We start from the raw sequence: 13871 nt of genomic DNA on the forward strand, positions 1-13871 counted from the left end.
ATTTGAGTCGTCTCACTCGGAACATTATCTGAACCAAACTGGTTATCCAAGCCAAGGGAAAATTCGAAAATAATATAATTGAGCGGCTAAAATACTGTTCATAGACAAAGCTACGTGTGGCTGGCTATCTATGATCGATCATAATTTTTTTTATTTTATATTTTATTTTGGCTACTGTCGCCACAGATAATTCAAAATACATACAATTACTAGGCATAAAAATACAAAAAAATTCCATATTTTGATGTTGTACCGTAAGTTTGCATGTCATACATTGGGGTTGTTTTTGTTTTCTTATAATTTTGTTTTCATGAATTAAACTTTGTGGTTTACAAAGTACTGTATTTGGGCAATTGTTTTGTTTTATTTTAGTCTTGTTTTATCTCAAAGGTGCTGTCGTTATTTCCTTTTTTTCTTTTGGGTGTGATCTTTGTCATCAATTGGGTGTTTTAGGGTTTGGACGATCATATCTAATGAACCAATCAAATCAGCCAGTTCATTGTCTAAGCTAACCACACAACACCGTTCTTGCCTTGCACTAGTTTCCTACGGACATTAATTTTGACATATAATCTAAAGCAAGTCCTGGAACTACATAAGAAAGTATCTGTTTGCCTGTATTTTGTTGTTTTTAACGAAAAATAACTATCCTTTACTAGCTACCCCAAGTATCTAAACCAATTAAGTGGTGGATGTTAATTATAATTATAAAGAAGGAATTATATATTTATATATACTTTATTTGGTTCATCCTTTTTAAGAAAAAGGTGATTGAAGATCTGTGAATGATGTTTCTTCTGTGACAAGTTAAATGCACGAGAGATTGATCGAAACAACGAGGGATAGTCCTTTATTGAGCAGACAGTGGATGGATGTAGCAAGTCACCAATCACCATATATATCTACCAATGGAAAAAACCTAAATAAAGCAATCAGAAACAAGTGACAAACAACCAAAGAATTTTTTTTTTATAAAGAGGTGATTAATTTTGTAATGAATATACCGACAAAATGCTTAAGCTTAAATTTCATTATATGCATTTGAAAATGCATTTATTTTCTTGTGCGTGCAAATTATTCTATCAGATTCTAACTAACTTCTATATCTTCGATATCCGAAGTATGCAAAACAAAAACAAAAAAAAAAACTGAATCTTAGGAGTATATATTAGTTTTAATTTAAAACTGAATCTTAACTAGCTATATCGATAAGCCAATATTCATGTAAACATGATCACATACATAGTATACACCACCACATTTTCAAGTTTCATGATATATATCATCATATTGGATATGTTAGAATATACGTTATATTAATGTGTTAGCTTCGTGGGGGTGAAGTAAGTGGTGAACACATGTTCTTTGCTCTTGTCTGAAGGCACCCTTTAAGCAAACACCCAACCTCACTCAATTGGATAGTTATGCATGACAAATATCATCTACAACCCTTGATCATTTTAGAAAATGAAAAATATTTCAGCTTATTTATTCTCTTATGGGTTTTATTATATATGAATAAAATCATGATTTGCCATCATTAGAGGAAGAGACAAAAAAAAGTCAGCTAAATATAAAAAATCCTGTTAAACATTTATCTATATAGATGATGACGTGTTAGAGTTTGTATGCATGTAACTATAAAACTGATTGAGTCGTTAATTTAGTATTAGATTTTAGGATAATGATTAGATTAGACAAAAATAGATCAATTATTACAAGGAGATCACATGGGACTGTTGATAGGAAAAAGAAAAGAGAGAAGATTTTCTTCTATCTCATTAGACACAAAGTAACAATAATTATGATTAAATAAATCAACCAAGATCGGCCGGAAATAATTAGTAATTACCACAATATCAAGTTGGTAAGGACATTTCTCCTCCTAAAATATATTATTCCTTATTTCTTTAGTCATTTAATTATGTTTATAAATGTAGCTAATCTAAGGAAGGTGTATTGAAACAATGATTTTGGAAGATTTGATGTGATTTAGGAAATATGAAATTTTGATATATTTTAGAGAAGTTGATATGATTTATAGTAAAATTATTTTAAATCCCACCTAAAACCATGAGATTTGGATTTCTGCATTTTTAACTAAACAAATCTTCTCAAATCCTCTAGAATCCCTAAAATTTATTAAAATCCAAATCTACAAACTGTTTTGAATAATAGTGGATTTTAAAGTAAATTTTAAAGTAGATTTTAAAGTAGATTTTTAAATCATCAGTTCAATAACAGTAAATTTCATAAGACTTTTCAAAATCCATAATTGAATAATATAGGATTTGTAACTTTTACACAAATCATTTAAAACTAAGATTTAACCCGCGGGACAATATTTTTAGTTTTAAAAATTTAAAATTTATATTGTATTTATTTGTTATTTTATTATTGTTTTATTAATTTTAAAAATATAAAATTGTACATGTATTTGATATAAGTATTCAAAGTATAGGATTTTTGTAGTGTTTTACCCTATAAAATCATATATTTACCCTATAAAAAATACATTCCAGTCTCTTATAATGATTTTGATATTTTTCAATAATTATGAACGAAAAAGAACAAACTCAATTTTAAAATTTTTATCATTATTGTTTGCACAAATATTTTAGTAACTTAACCTCAATTAGATTTTTGAATAACGATTTAAAAAAAAAAGAAAAAAAACGAGTTAAAAAAAAAAAATGTGTAAACGATTCAATGATAAATTCTGGAATTTTGTTGGTCTCGGATCTCGATTTGAACCCGGCCCAAATAGTTAAGAGTCTTCATCGTGCAGTTCAAATTACCACATTTGTCCATCATGGGAAGCCCAAAATAAATTTGATAAGAATAAGATGGACAAGTCAACAACCTAGAGACTGTCGCCATTAGCTGAAATAGCAGAGCTCGACATCGATTTGGTTTATCAATAAGAGCCATTTCACGCACGAAAGCAGAGCGATGACGATGACGAAGGTTTAGGACTGTTATTATTATTATTCAAATTCCAAAACATCATTTATTTTGTGGCGTTTATTAAATATGAAATACAACAGATTGACAAAAAAAAAAAAATATATGAAATACAACAATACAAAAACTATCTCTCGAGACTTGAGTCTTGCTTGACATAATAATAAGAAGAATTGGTTCAAGATCAATTAGCAGACGAACCCCTGAGGAACATTCTTGCCGCAAGAGTTGAGAAGTAGAGTGAGAGCAATGGGAGTTTTGACCCGAGCAACTCCGAGAAGGCTGGTTTTAAGGGCAGTGCAGAGACAAACCGCAGCTTCTAAGTCGACCAAACCTTTGATGAGTGAGCAACACTCCTTGCTCGGTGGTGTGCCGATGACCTCACTAACCAGACCAAACCAGCTCCCACACACTCCAAATTTGAGCGTGTCCTTTGGACATTTCATGGGGGATTCTTTTGTGGGAGTGGGAGTGGGAGTGGGAGTGGGAGGGCATGGCTTGACGGTGGCTCCTGGTGTAATGTGACCGAAGAAGAATGTTATATTGAGGAGCAGCAAGATAAGAAGCGATCGCGAGGCTTTCGAGATACCCATTTAGTTTTTTTTTTTAACCTTTGAATCTAATGGCTATGGGATACCAATGAAGAAGAAAAAAGAAGAGAGGCCCTTTACAAATTGCTTTCTTTCTTTTCATCGTTGGTGCATCTTATCAATTGTCTTTGTGGCCACAATTGTTTGTGTTATCTCTAGTCTCTAAGGTATGTTGTCTTCTTCTCTTAATAGAAATCTTCAGAAAATCTATTCGGCTCACTAGAAAATACAGCTGTTGCAGTAGGAAAACGACAGTGTCATATCTTTGAAAATATAATATCTGATAGGTCCATGGCGAGATTTAAGGAGTTGAGCCTTGGAGAAAAAGTTAGAGAGGAATAAATTAACCTGTAAACCCCCTTGGAGAAGAAGCAAAAGACGAAGCTCTAGTATATATATATTAGAGAAACCCCAGTGGCGGCTTCCTAGGATAAATCTGATTAGGTGGGTAAAATAAAAAAAAATGGGGCTGATAAGAAGCTACTTCTTCGTGTGCGGAACCATCTGCGGGATTTATGTAGCGCAGAGCTACAACGTTCCAAACATAGAAAAGGTGGCTCAAGCAGCCTATTCCATGGCCAAGCAAATGGAAGAGAGATACCGTAAGACAAAGACCAAGTCCATGGAAGACTTTCAAGACTAAAGAAACAACAGCCTTCTATTTTTCTACTATGATGAATTTTGTTTTTCTTTTTTACTTCAACAATTCTTTGTATTCTTAATGAATCTGATCTGATTCCAATCATAACAAACGACTCTTCAGATCTTACTCAAAGAAATACTATAAATCGAGCTACAGCAGCTATTCATTTTACAGCTTAAAAAATATAGTATAAATAAAAAACACCTCAATGTTTAAAGAAAAAATCTGGTAAAAAAAAATACTCCTTTAATTAATTAAGACTTTGCAAAGATATGATGATTAAAAAAAAGATGATGAAGCTAACCCCATTCCATATATAAGGGGGTTTAAGTCCGGTTCAAGATGTAGCCAAAGAAGCAACCAAGGAGACCCACGAGCAGCATAAACAGCAAGGAATGACCGCCCGACTGCTTCTTGCTTGATTCTCTCCTCAGCATTTCCTGATGAAATACACAAATTCCCTTTTACGAACAAGATTCAGCAAATTTTAGAAAAACAAAATAGACAGAGAGATATGGGCTAAACCAGTTCCCGTCGAAGCTGCTGACTTTGTTGGATAGCATTAGTCTTCTCCTCGGTCAATTTGGAAATCATGGACCATGCCTGACGCAAAAAAAAAAAAAAAAAAATACAATGGTCAGCATTTACTTTATAATGGAGAAAGAAGAAAAAGATTGAGAGAAGTAACCTCTGAAGATTTCTCATTAGTTTCTTCAAACGTTCTAGACACCTGCTGGCAAATAGACACGCATTAGAAATATAACTAAAAGGAGGAGGATTATGAGATAGAGATGAAAGGAATGGAAACAAACGTCATCATTATGAGAGGGGAAGTCGTTGAGGGAAGGCCTAGGAGAGTTGCCTTCTTCAGAACCTTCGGGGACAGGGGAAGGAGGATTAGCAGGGATGTAAACAACCCGCAATTTGAAATCCTCAATCACTCTACCGGCCTCCTTGGTGAACTGCACCAAGGAAGAACAAGAACCATTTTAAGAAAACGGAGAGTGCAAAACAAAGCAAAGCAAAGAGCAGTAATGAGAGCAAAGAGAGAGAGAGAGAGAGAGAGACCATTTCGGCGAGGACATCTTTGGAAGAAGTACCATCAGAGACAACAACAGTCTGAACAAGGAACTTGTCTTTGCATTGCATATCAAGAGGTGCCTCTTTCTGGGCTTGCATCGTCACTGAAACATTTTAATTATAAAAAAATGACAAAGTAGAGAACAAGACAAGAGCACCATTCTCATTCAAAAATGCAAAAAAAAAAAAAAAGTAAAACCTGTAACATTGCAGGAATCACCAGGTAAGACAACACCAGTGTTCGGACGGACACAGTACTTGCGAGGACTCGTTGTTTTTACCTGTTCTCTCAAACAAAACATGAATAAAACCAAAGCAAAGCAAAGCAAGATCTATCTCTGAGTGTAAGAAAGAAAGAAAGAAAAAGGACCTTAAAAGCGACACATTGAGTAGTCTTGTTGGTCAACTGCATCGAACACGAACTCTGCTTCTTCAACTCAACTTCACCCCCAAAACCACAACCCCAATTCCAAACCAAACCATACAATACAATTAATAAATATATATTTTTCAACGGAAATCGGAAATTCAAAAAACCGGAAACTTACAAGGGAATTTGAGCTCTGTAGGATGGATATTGATGAGATCTCCGGTTGTCATGATGATCTCTCTCTCCCCCCCCCCTCCCCTTTTCGCCTTTCTTTTTGGTTTTTTTTTTTTTTTTTTTAGGGTTTGTTCAATTTACAAAATCTGAATACCTCTTTAATACAATGTTTTGATTTTGTTTCGATCAAAGAAATGAAATATGCGACGGAGCTCCAAAAATGGTAAAAATAGCTTCTTCTTTCTTTTCCTGTCGTGTTGAACATCGCTCGCTCGCTCGTCATGTTTATGACTGAATTAGGCCCAACAGAGATAAACTTCTTTTGGGTTTCATAAAGCCCAATATGCAGTCTTTGTCACTTTATTGTGGCCCGTCGCCGTTTACATTTTTATTTTCTCTTTTCTATTATTATTATTAAAATTTAAAATTATACGTTATAAATTATTTGAATGTAATAGAATAGTTTGAATACATAAAAATTAAAGATAAACTGTTATTAAAAACACAACCATCAAAATGAAAACTTATAACAAAAAATATAATGTAGAATAGACGCAATTTTGCAAAACATATTATTTAAAATATTATAAATATAAGATATTTTTATGAAGAATTAGGGTAAAGAGTAAGATTACAAAAATTATTATGACAAAATGATCCTAATTTAGAATATTGAACTAATGGTTGTAATGAGTAAATGAATTTTTCTATTATATAATTATAATTAAATATATATTTAATAATAAGTGAGACTGTATCAACGAAAAAATTTAAATTAAAATACACAACTCTTAACACAAAATAAAATAAATTTAAATATTAAAATAGTTTTTAACAAAAAATTACAATAAATAGATGCAACTATAAATTTTATATTAAGTTTTATTAAATTTCTATATTACTATAATCATTTATAAAATTTTAGTTAGATTATAGAATAACATTGAATATTATATATTAATATTCAAGATTCAACAAAAAGAGAAAAATTTGTTTCAACGAACGATGATTTGTTAGTTATTAATGAAGAGACAAATATATAAAAAGTTCAAAAGATATGACTATTTAAATAGACACACCTATTAGAACGATAAGTAGTGATGAAAAAATATGAATAAAATATAGTGAAAGACACAACTCTACAATGAAGAAATACAACTGTTTGAGTTTTAAAAAAATAATAATAAAACCATTTTTTACAAAAAGTACTACAAAAATTCGCAACTGTTGTTCGCATTTATTCAGTTTGTTATTATTATTTTTAAATATTAAAATATTTTTTTTATCGAAAAGTTACGATAAATAGACGTAACTGTAAATTCTATATTAAGTTGTATTAAATTTCTTTATTGATATAGTCATTTTTAAAATTTTAGTTAGATTATAGAATAACGTTGAATATTAGATATTAATATTCAATTATTTAGATTTAACATAAAATGGAAAATTTGTTTCAACGAACTTGTTAATTAATGATGAAGAGACAAATATAAAGAAAATTCAAAAGGCATGACTATTTAAATAGATACACCTATTAGAACGAAAAGTTGTGAAGAAAAAATATAAATAAAATATAGTGAAAAGACACAACTCTACGATGAACAGATACAACCGTTTGAATTTTAAAAAACAAATAAAAACAAGTTTTTTACGAAAAAGTATTACGAAAAGTTGCAACTGTTGTATTGCACTTGATTATACCTACAAACTCATATAAACTGCTTTTAAATAGAAGACATCTTTATTACCATATTCAAACGTCAAATCCAAAAGCTCACTATATAATCCATCTAACTCTTCGAAAAAAACTCTAGGTATTTTCATTAAATTTTTATGTATAAAATTAACTAAAAGTTATAAGTTAGATTCATCATTCCAAAAATCTTTTGTTAAATCAAAAATTGGAGGAATTTCTTTACTTTTAAAAGAATGAGTGCTAGAGAATAATTTAGAGAGCTGTAAAAACCATTAAGATTGAAATTTTATATTATTTTGTGTCATGACAAATAAATGAAAACAGTTCAAACAGACAAAATATATATAGATTTCAAAAGATACGAATATTCGAATAGGCACAACTCTACAATGAACAATTGCAACTTTACAAAATAAACTGTTACAATGAACCATCACAACTTTTTGTAAAACATACAATTTAAATTTTCCACAGATTTTTTTAGAAAATTATCCAAAAGGTAAGATTGAAATTACACAACTTTTAGTGGCATTTATTCGGATTGCTATTATATATAGAGGAATTTCTTGATTTTTAAAAGAATGAATGTTAGAAAATAATTTAGAATGTAAAAACAGTTGAGATTGAAATTTTAGTTGATTTTGTTTCATAGCCAAAAAAATGAAAACAGTTCAAATAGACAAATATATATATATATACATATATATATTTCAAAAGATACGAATGTTCCAATCAACAAAACTTTACAGTGAACAGTTGTACATTTTCATAAATAACTGTTTTAATGATCCATCACGACTTTTCAGAAAATATTCAAAAAGTACGATTGAAAAAACACAACTGTTGGTCGCATTTTTTCAGATTGTTATTATTATATATAAAGGTATGATTGAAAAAACACAATTGTTGGTCGCATTTTCCAAAATGTACGATTGAAAAAACATAACTGTTGGTTGCATTTTTTCAGATTATTATTATTATATAGATTTTTTTTTTTTTCAGTTTGGGTATTTTTTGATAATTTGATATATATAGTTCTTCCCAATAATAGTACACTAGTTAATCAATTATGAACTGGATAAGAAACAAAGAACAATCATATAACAAATGTATGGTGAAGCCTAACTACTCTCTACATACTCAGTACCTGCCCGTGTTACACGGACATGCATGCATTTGAAAATTGAAAAAGGGTGCCTTTTTCATTCCAATGCGAATAATTTAGCTCCGAGAAAAAACGAAAAAAAAGTCTCCTGAATCGATCAAATATCAATATCATCATCATAATAAAGTTATGTTTTGAGCTAGTGAAAATTAACCACATTGAAGCTTAATTATAAATATAATTTAAGATTTGGAATTGCCCTTGGATCGGATCGGAAAGTCCTAGGCTAGCTAGTTATTGGTCACCCCAACATTCGCAGCTGACCCGTAGAACCCTTCTCTTGATCCCATCATCCCATCCTCTCCTTCCTAAATTCATTTTTATATAAATATTATAATACAGACAACTAATTCTATCATTTTTATTAATCCATATCGATCACCTGATTATATACATTTACTCAAAAGTAGTAACCTGTTGTTGGCGCACGTTTGCCTTCTTCGTGGGTGGATGATCCGCCATGAGACCAAAGTGTATGTGAGGGAAATGAGCCCACTGTTTCACCACACACATGCATTATAAGTATAAACTGCTCAAATTTTTTTTTTTGAAAAAGAAATAAAACTGCTCAAATTGGTTTTATTATTTTGAACTGTATATATTTTATAATATAGATCATATAAGTATAAATCTTATCAACAAAACATAAAATACTGGTCAAAAATATACGTATATATGACAAACTAAACCCGACTTAAATGTCTGCTTGAGGACTTTATTGAAACCCTAGTGTAGATTCTGACACTATTCTAGCTAATATATGTTGGACATATACAGTAGGCTGATCATTATTTTTATAATACGTTGGATTGTTACTATTATTATGTTCTTCTTTTTAAAAAAGCAACGTGAGAATCAATGTACGTAGCTCCAAAGCTCATATCTAGGTGCAGACCTCAGTTTATATATATTATCCAAGTCGTAACGAGTAAGTATGGTTATGCATATATGTATTATAAATATAGGGGAAAGAAAAAAAAAGTGTAAAAGAGAGAAAGGGGATAATATATAAAGAGTAATGTACGTTTTTGGCAGCAGCACTGAAGGCTTCTCTGTGGCTGATATCAGGGTTGCCTGCCTTTATACGTTGGATCTCCTCCCTGTCGAATTTATATTTGATAAATCTCTCTCTGTCACATCATCTTTTTTCTTTTTGTAAATACGAGTAAATGGTTAATTAGGGAAATGATCCCATATTAAGCAAAGGAATAAAAAAAATTACTTGATGAATCGGTTGTAAGCAGATGGTACTCTTTGTCGCTTCTCTGGGGCTGCTTTTCCACAAACAAACAAACAGAACATATTCAATTTTCAAAAACCTTCATTTGTATTATAACATTATTGATATATATATATATATATGACTCCCAAAAAATCTTTAAAAAAACAAAAAAAAACTCACAAAAATAATCATATAATAAAGATAACATCTCTCTCTATCTCTCCTAGCTCTTTCTCTCTCTCCCTCTCCCTCTCACTTCTCGTTATCATCATCACTTCATCATTATCTTTCTTACGATCTACCCCCAAAAATATATCAATTGGCGTCTATAGGTATAGCTAGATTTCCGGGGGATAAACAGATGCCTTATTAAATTTTCTTTTGTGGAGACAATTGCTTCTTTCAAAAACAAAGGCAAAAAAAAAAAAAAAAAAATGCGAGAGAAGTCAAATACTCGGGAAATAAAAATGAAAATCGAAGTTTCGAAAATCCAAAACAAAAAGAAACGAGATTGTTTGGGGTATATATGTGAAACGAAATGATAAATGAATGGATAGGGTTTTTGTGAATAAATTAGGGTTTGTTCTTGTATATGTGGAGATACTGAAATAAAGAATAGAAGATAGAATGTTACGTCTATTGGCTGGTGGCGGCCGAGGCATCTCCTGCAGTCCGTTGCGAGCCGCCATAGCCAAGGACTCATTTGGGTGGTGAGCTGCACCGTGATGGCTCATCATCATGTTCATGTTTATATTCTGCCCTCCGCTTCGCATCTCCTCCTAACAAAATGAAATCATCAGCAGACTAATTGGCAAAAACAAAACTTCTTTGATTAATTTGCTGTTTCTCGAATAATTAAACCCTAGCCATTGCCATTGCGGATTGTCTCTATGCAGCAAGAACCAAGTATAAGATCTAGCATGTGATGCTAACCAAATTAAACGTTTTTGGATTTCCACAATAATTCGTTTCTCGGAAAGCCCTAATTATTACCCTATTTCTCTTGAAAGAATTAAAACCCTATTTTAGTATTTTTCCCCCATGTATATAAAATTGATGTACCAAAAGATTGGGAGGAGGAGGAGGAGGAGGTATAAAGGAATGGCCAATGTTGGAAACGGAGGGAAGAAGAAGAGTTCTCATGTTCACAGTGACCGACAAAAGATTTGAACAGTGTCCGCATCTCACCGTCACCGTCTTGAACAAACTACTCGGAGGAACACTCACCTGCCGACAATCACACATGAATTAATTTATGTGAAACCCTAGCTAGAGCTATAAATTTGGATATAAGGATATATTGGGATGAGATAAGAATCCAAATTTACAGCAAGGACAGTGTCGCAGAAGCTGCAATGGACGTAACAGAGCTGGTCCGTAGATGAGATGTGGTCCGGTGGATAAGCTGGAGCTGAGGAGGACGACATGGACATGCTCGACATCGACTCTTTTTTTTTTTTTTTTTTTTTTTTGTGAAACAAAAAGGAGTAAGAGAAGGGTTTGATTTGATTGAAAAGATATGACTGATCGATATTCAGATAGAAGTAGATCCTCTTTCCACCGCACTTTTTGACAATTGTGTTAGTGTTGGGTGATGAGCAGTACCTTATAAATGTGTAGTACTTCTCCAGAAGTTGAAGTCGAGAGAGAAAGAGAGAAAGAGAAAGAACGGTGGAGAAAATAGAAGAAAGATGTGGTTTAGAGAGAGAGAAAGAAAGAGAGAGAGAAATTTCTATTTATGTAAATATGAAGGGACACTGTACCTAAACAAATTGGGCGACATGTGATGAAGAAGAGGCCATTGTAGAGATAAGCTGCTGCATACCTGCATTCTCATTTAATTTACTACCCTTTTGAACCGGGATTTTCTTATTCCAATCCATCCTTTTCTTATATTTTATATTGAATCAGATTTAAAAAAAAAAACTAATTAATTTGTAATTAAAAAGAAAATGAGATCAAAATCTCATACAAATATTGACACCAGAGTAATTGAAATAATAAGCTATGTATAGTATTGTATTTATGTAGCTGGTCGGTGCAGAATAAATAAAAAGATTTCAAAGTTTTATATAAGATGTCAAGATTTGTGCAGCAGCAAACATATTACATACGACAAACATCTTAACTTTTTTTTTCTTTTTCTAATCAACTATTTAAACCTCATATAAACGGAAACAAACAAAGCTTCAATTTGGCAATTAGTGTCGTGACACATACATGTATGTAAGATTTAACCATAGCAATAGGGTTAGGGGTTTTTTTGAACAATATAATGCTGAACATCGAAAATGAAAATAAACTAAACATGTTAACATTAAGTCCGGAGTTGAAGATTTCTTGTTTGGTTAAGCATCTGTTACATGGTCGCACCCACCGGTAACACAAATCACAATATATATATATATATATATATGTATATATAGCAACTACTGTACAATTTAAACCTCAGATAAAGAGGGAAAAAATTAGATAATTAAGGCTGGTGTTGTTTTCATAGACTTAAAAGCAGGAGTACTTGAAACTTGATTGGGTGTTGTGGTGTCTCAGCGAAATCCTTGGCATTTTACACCCATAGAGTTAATTAAAAGTAGTCATAAATATGTTTTTGTTTTTACATGCACATACACTCGCAGTGAATCCAAGTCTTCTGCGTATTGAGGTCATTACACAAGTCTACTCCGTAAAAGAAGAAGATAATGTAAAATAAATAAACGAAGTGAAATCTTAACTGGTTACGGTTTTGAATTGAATTCCAAGTGAAATATTTTTGATTATTCTATAAAGGAAATATGAATGACGCTAAGTTCGATGAAGTGGGAGAGAGAGAGGGAGAGGAAAGGGACTTGTGCATGGAAGTGATTAAGCAAAGGCTCATTCATCAGTTGTTTTCACACTTAATAACATTTCTGCCACACCACTCTTTCCCTCGATCCTCGTCAATTCCATGCCTTTTTTTATTTCTATTATTGTAGTAGTATATACATTCTCTATATTCCTATGTATATCATTTTGTCATCATTATTTCAATTTACCCGCAAGTGTGTTGTTTCACTAAATTCCATAATACAGGACCACCATTTTGGTGGTAATTTTCCAATTCCCGTGGTAATTATTAGGTCATAGTGAAAATCAAATTTATAGTATATACAGAAATTATTTTCATCTTTTTTTTTCTGGACTAATTATTATGACTGTCCCGATGTACATAGAATATGATATTTGTAAGAGTCAAATAGTATAATATAAATACTCCATTTGTTCTTAATAAATTGATATTTTAGATTTTTTTTTGTTCTTAAAAGATTGATGTTGTAGATTAAAACCTTAAAATATTTTTTTCACTTTATGTTTTTCTTCACATAATATGTTATTTAAAATATATATTTTCTTTTTCTACCAAAAAGTAATTATAAATTAATTTATAAACAAATTTTTTTACTTTTTTTCAATTTGTGTGAAATTGTCAAAACATTAAGAAAAAAGAGAATGGATAGTAGTATTAAAACAAATATATATATATATATATATATATATGTATAGTGCATTAATTTGCACCTATCACACACCTATATGCATGCTATGGTAGTGAATAGAGTCGTAAGAAAATAGTTGTATGAGATAATCATAGTTTACCATTGAAAATATCTGTGTTTAGGTTCGATATATATATGGTATGATATCAAATGAAATAAACAATGCAAGCAAAGACAGAAAGACAGAACATTAAAATCGAGGAAGACACAAGGCGTCGAAGTTGACTAATTATAAAAATAATAATGGCGAAATCATGTAACGGAAGTTAAAGCAACAAAAAGTTAAAGAAAGAAGAAGCTTATTTAAGAACATACACTGTTTTTGTTTCCGATTTGACCATTCATATCTCAATCTACCTTACACACACATCTCTATATTGTACAGAGCTAGGCTAGGCATGTATTGTTTGTCAGCAACGACGGACCGACAG

The 13871-nt window shown here is 31.4% G+C and overlaps 4 protein-coding genes and 1 long non-coding RNA gene across 9 annotated transcripts; 1 reads left to right on the forward strand and 4 right to left on the reverse strand.

Moving 5' to 3' along the window:
• Nucleotides 1–1141: 1141 nt before the first annotated feature.
• LOC147948037 (uncharacterized) lies at nt 1142–2001 on the reverse strand. The gene is made up of 2 exons (XR_015573203.1): nt 1853–2001; nt 1142–1450 (listed from the first exon to the last, which is right to left on the reverse strand). It is a non-coding gene; the product is annotated as an uncharacterized LOC147948037 (long non-coding RNA).
• A 952-nt stretch (nt 2002–2953) lies between these two features.
• Nucleotides 2954–3557, reverse strand: LOC109127695 (putative lipid-binding protein At4g00165). Its single transcript, XM_019232996.2, has one exon. It carries the CDS (start codon nt 3555–3557, stop codon nt 3153–3155), a length of 405 nt encoding a protein of 134 aa, XP_019088541.1. The 3' UTR covers nt 2954–3152.
• A 136-nt stretch (nt 3558–3693) lies between these two features.
• On the forward strand, nt 3694–4306 carry LOC109127696 (uncharacterized). The gene has a single exon (XM_019232997.2). It carries the CDS (start codon nt 4018–4020, stop codon nt 4195–4197), a length of 180 nt encoding a protein of 59 aa, XP_019088542.1. The 5' UTR covers nt 3694–4017; the 3' UTR covers nt 4198–4306.
• Nucleotides 4307–4320: 14 nt separating this feature from the next.
• On the reverse strand, nt 4321–6134 carry LOC109124764 (vesicle-associated protein 1-3-like). 2 transcript variants are annotated; one of them, XM_087493477.1, is made up of 8 exons: nt 5826–6134; nt 5648–5718; nt 5477–5558; nt 5266–5381; nt 5010–5159; nt 4886–4927; nt 4723–4800; nt 4321–4637 (listed from the first exon to the last, which is right to left on the reverse strand). In XM_087493477.1, the coding sequence occupies exons 1-8, from the start codon at nt 5875–5877 to the stop codon at nt 4524–4526; spliced, it is 705 nt and encodes a 234-aa protein (XP_087349603.1). In that variant the 5' UTR covers nt 5878–6134; the 3' UTR covers nt 4321–4523. The 2 variants fall into 2 exon arrangements, with proteins under 2 accessions (XP_087349603.1, XP_087349599.1); XM_087493473.1 differs by having other exon boundaries at nt 4886–4930.
• A 2618-nt stretch (nt 6135–8752) lies between these two features.
• Nucleotides 8753–11945, reverse strand: LOC104711657 (axial regulator YABBY 3). 4 transcript variants are annotated; one of them, XM_087493490.1, is made up of 7 exons: nt 11233–11945; nt 10967–11131; nt 10539–10683; nt 9905–9953; nt 9707–9782; nt 9097–9177; nt 8753–8990 (listed from the first exon to the last, which is right to left on the reverse strand). In XM_087493490.1, exons 1-7 carry the CDS (start codon nt 11344–11346, stop codon nt 8913–8915), a joined length of 708 nt encoding a protein of 235 aa, XP_087349616.1. In that variant the 5' UTR covers nt 11347–11945; the 3' UTR covers nt 8753–8912. The 4 variants fall into 4 exon arrangements, with proteins under 4 accessions (XP_087349616.1, XP_087349622.1, XP_087349612.1 ...); XM_087493496.1 differs by having other exon boundaries at nt 9077–9177; XM_087493486.1 differs by having other exon boundaries at nt 9905–9956.
• Between the last annotated feature and the right edge of the window lie 1926 nt (nt 11946–13871).

The sequence above is a fragment of the Camelina sativa genome, chromosome 2, assembly GCF_030686135.1.
Source record: "Camelina sativa cultivar CO46 ecotype springtype chromosome 2, ASM3068613v1".
Lineage (NCBI taxonomy): Eukaryota > Viridiplantae > Streptophyta > Magnoliopsida > Brassicales > Brassicaceae > Camelina > Camelina sativa.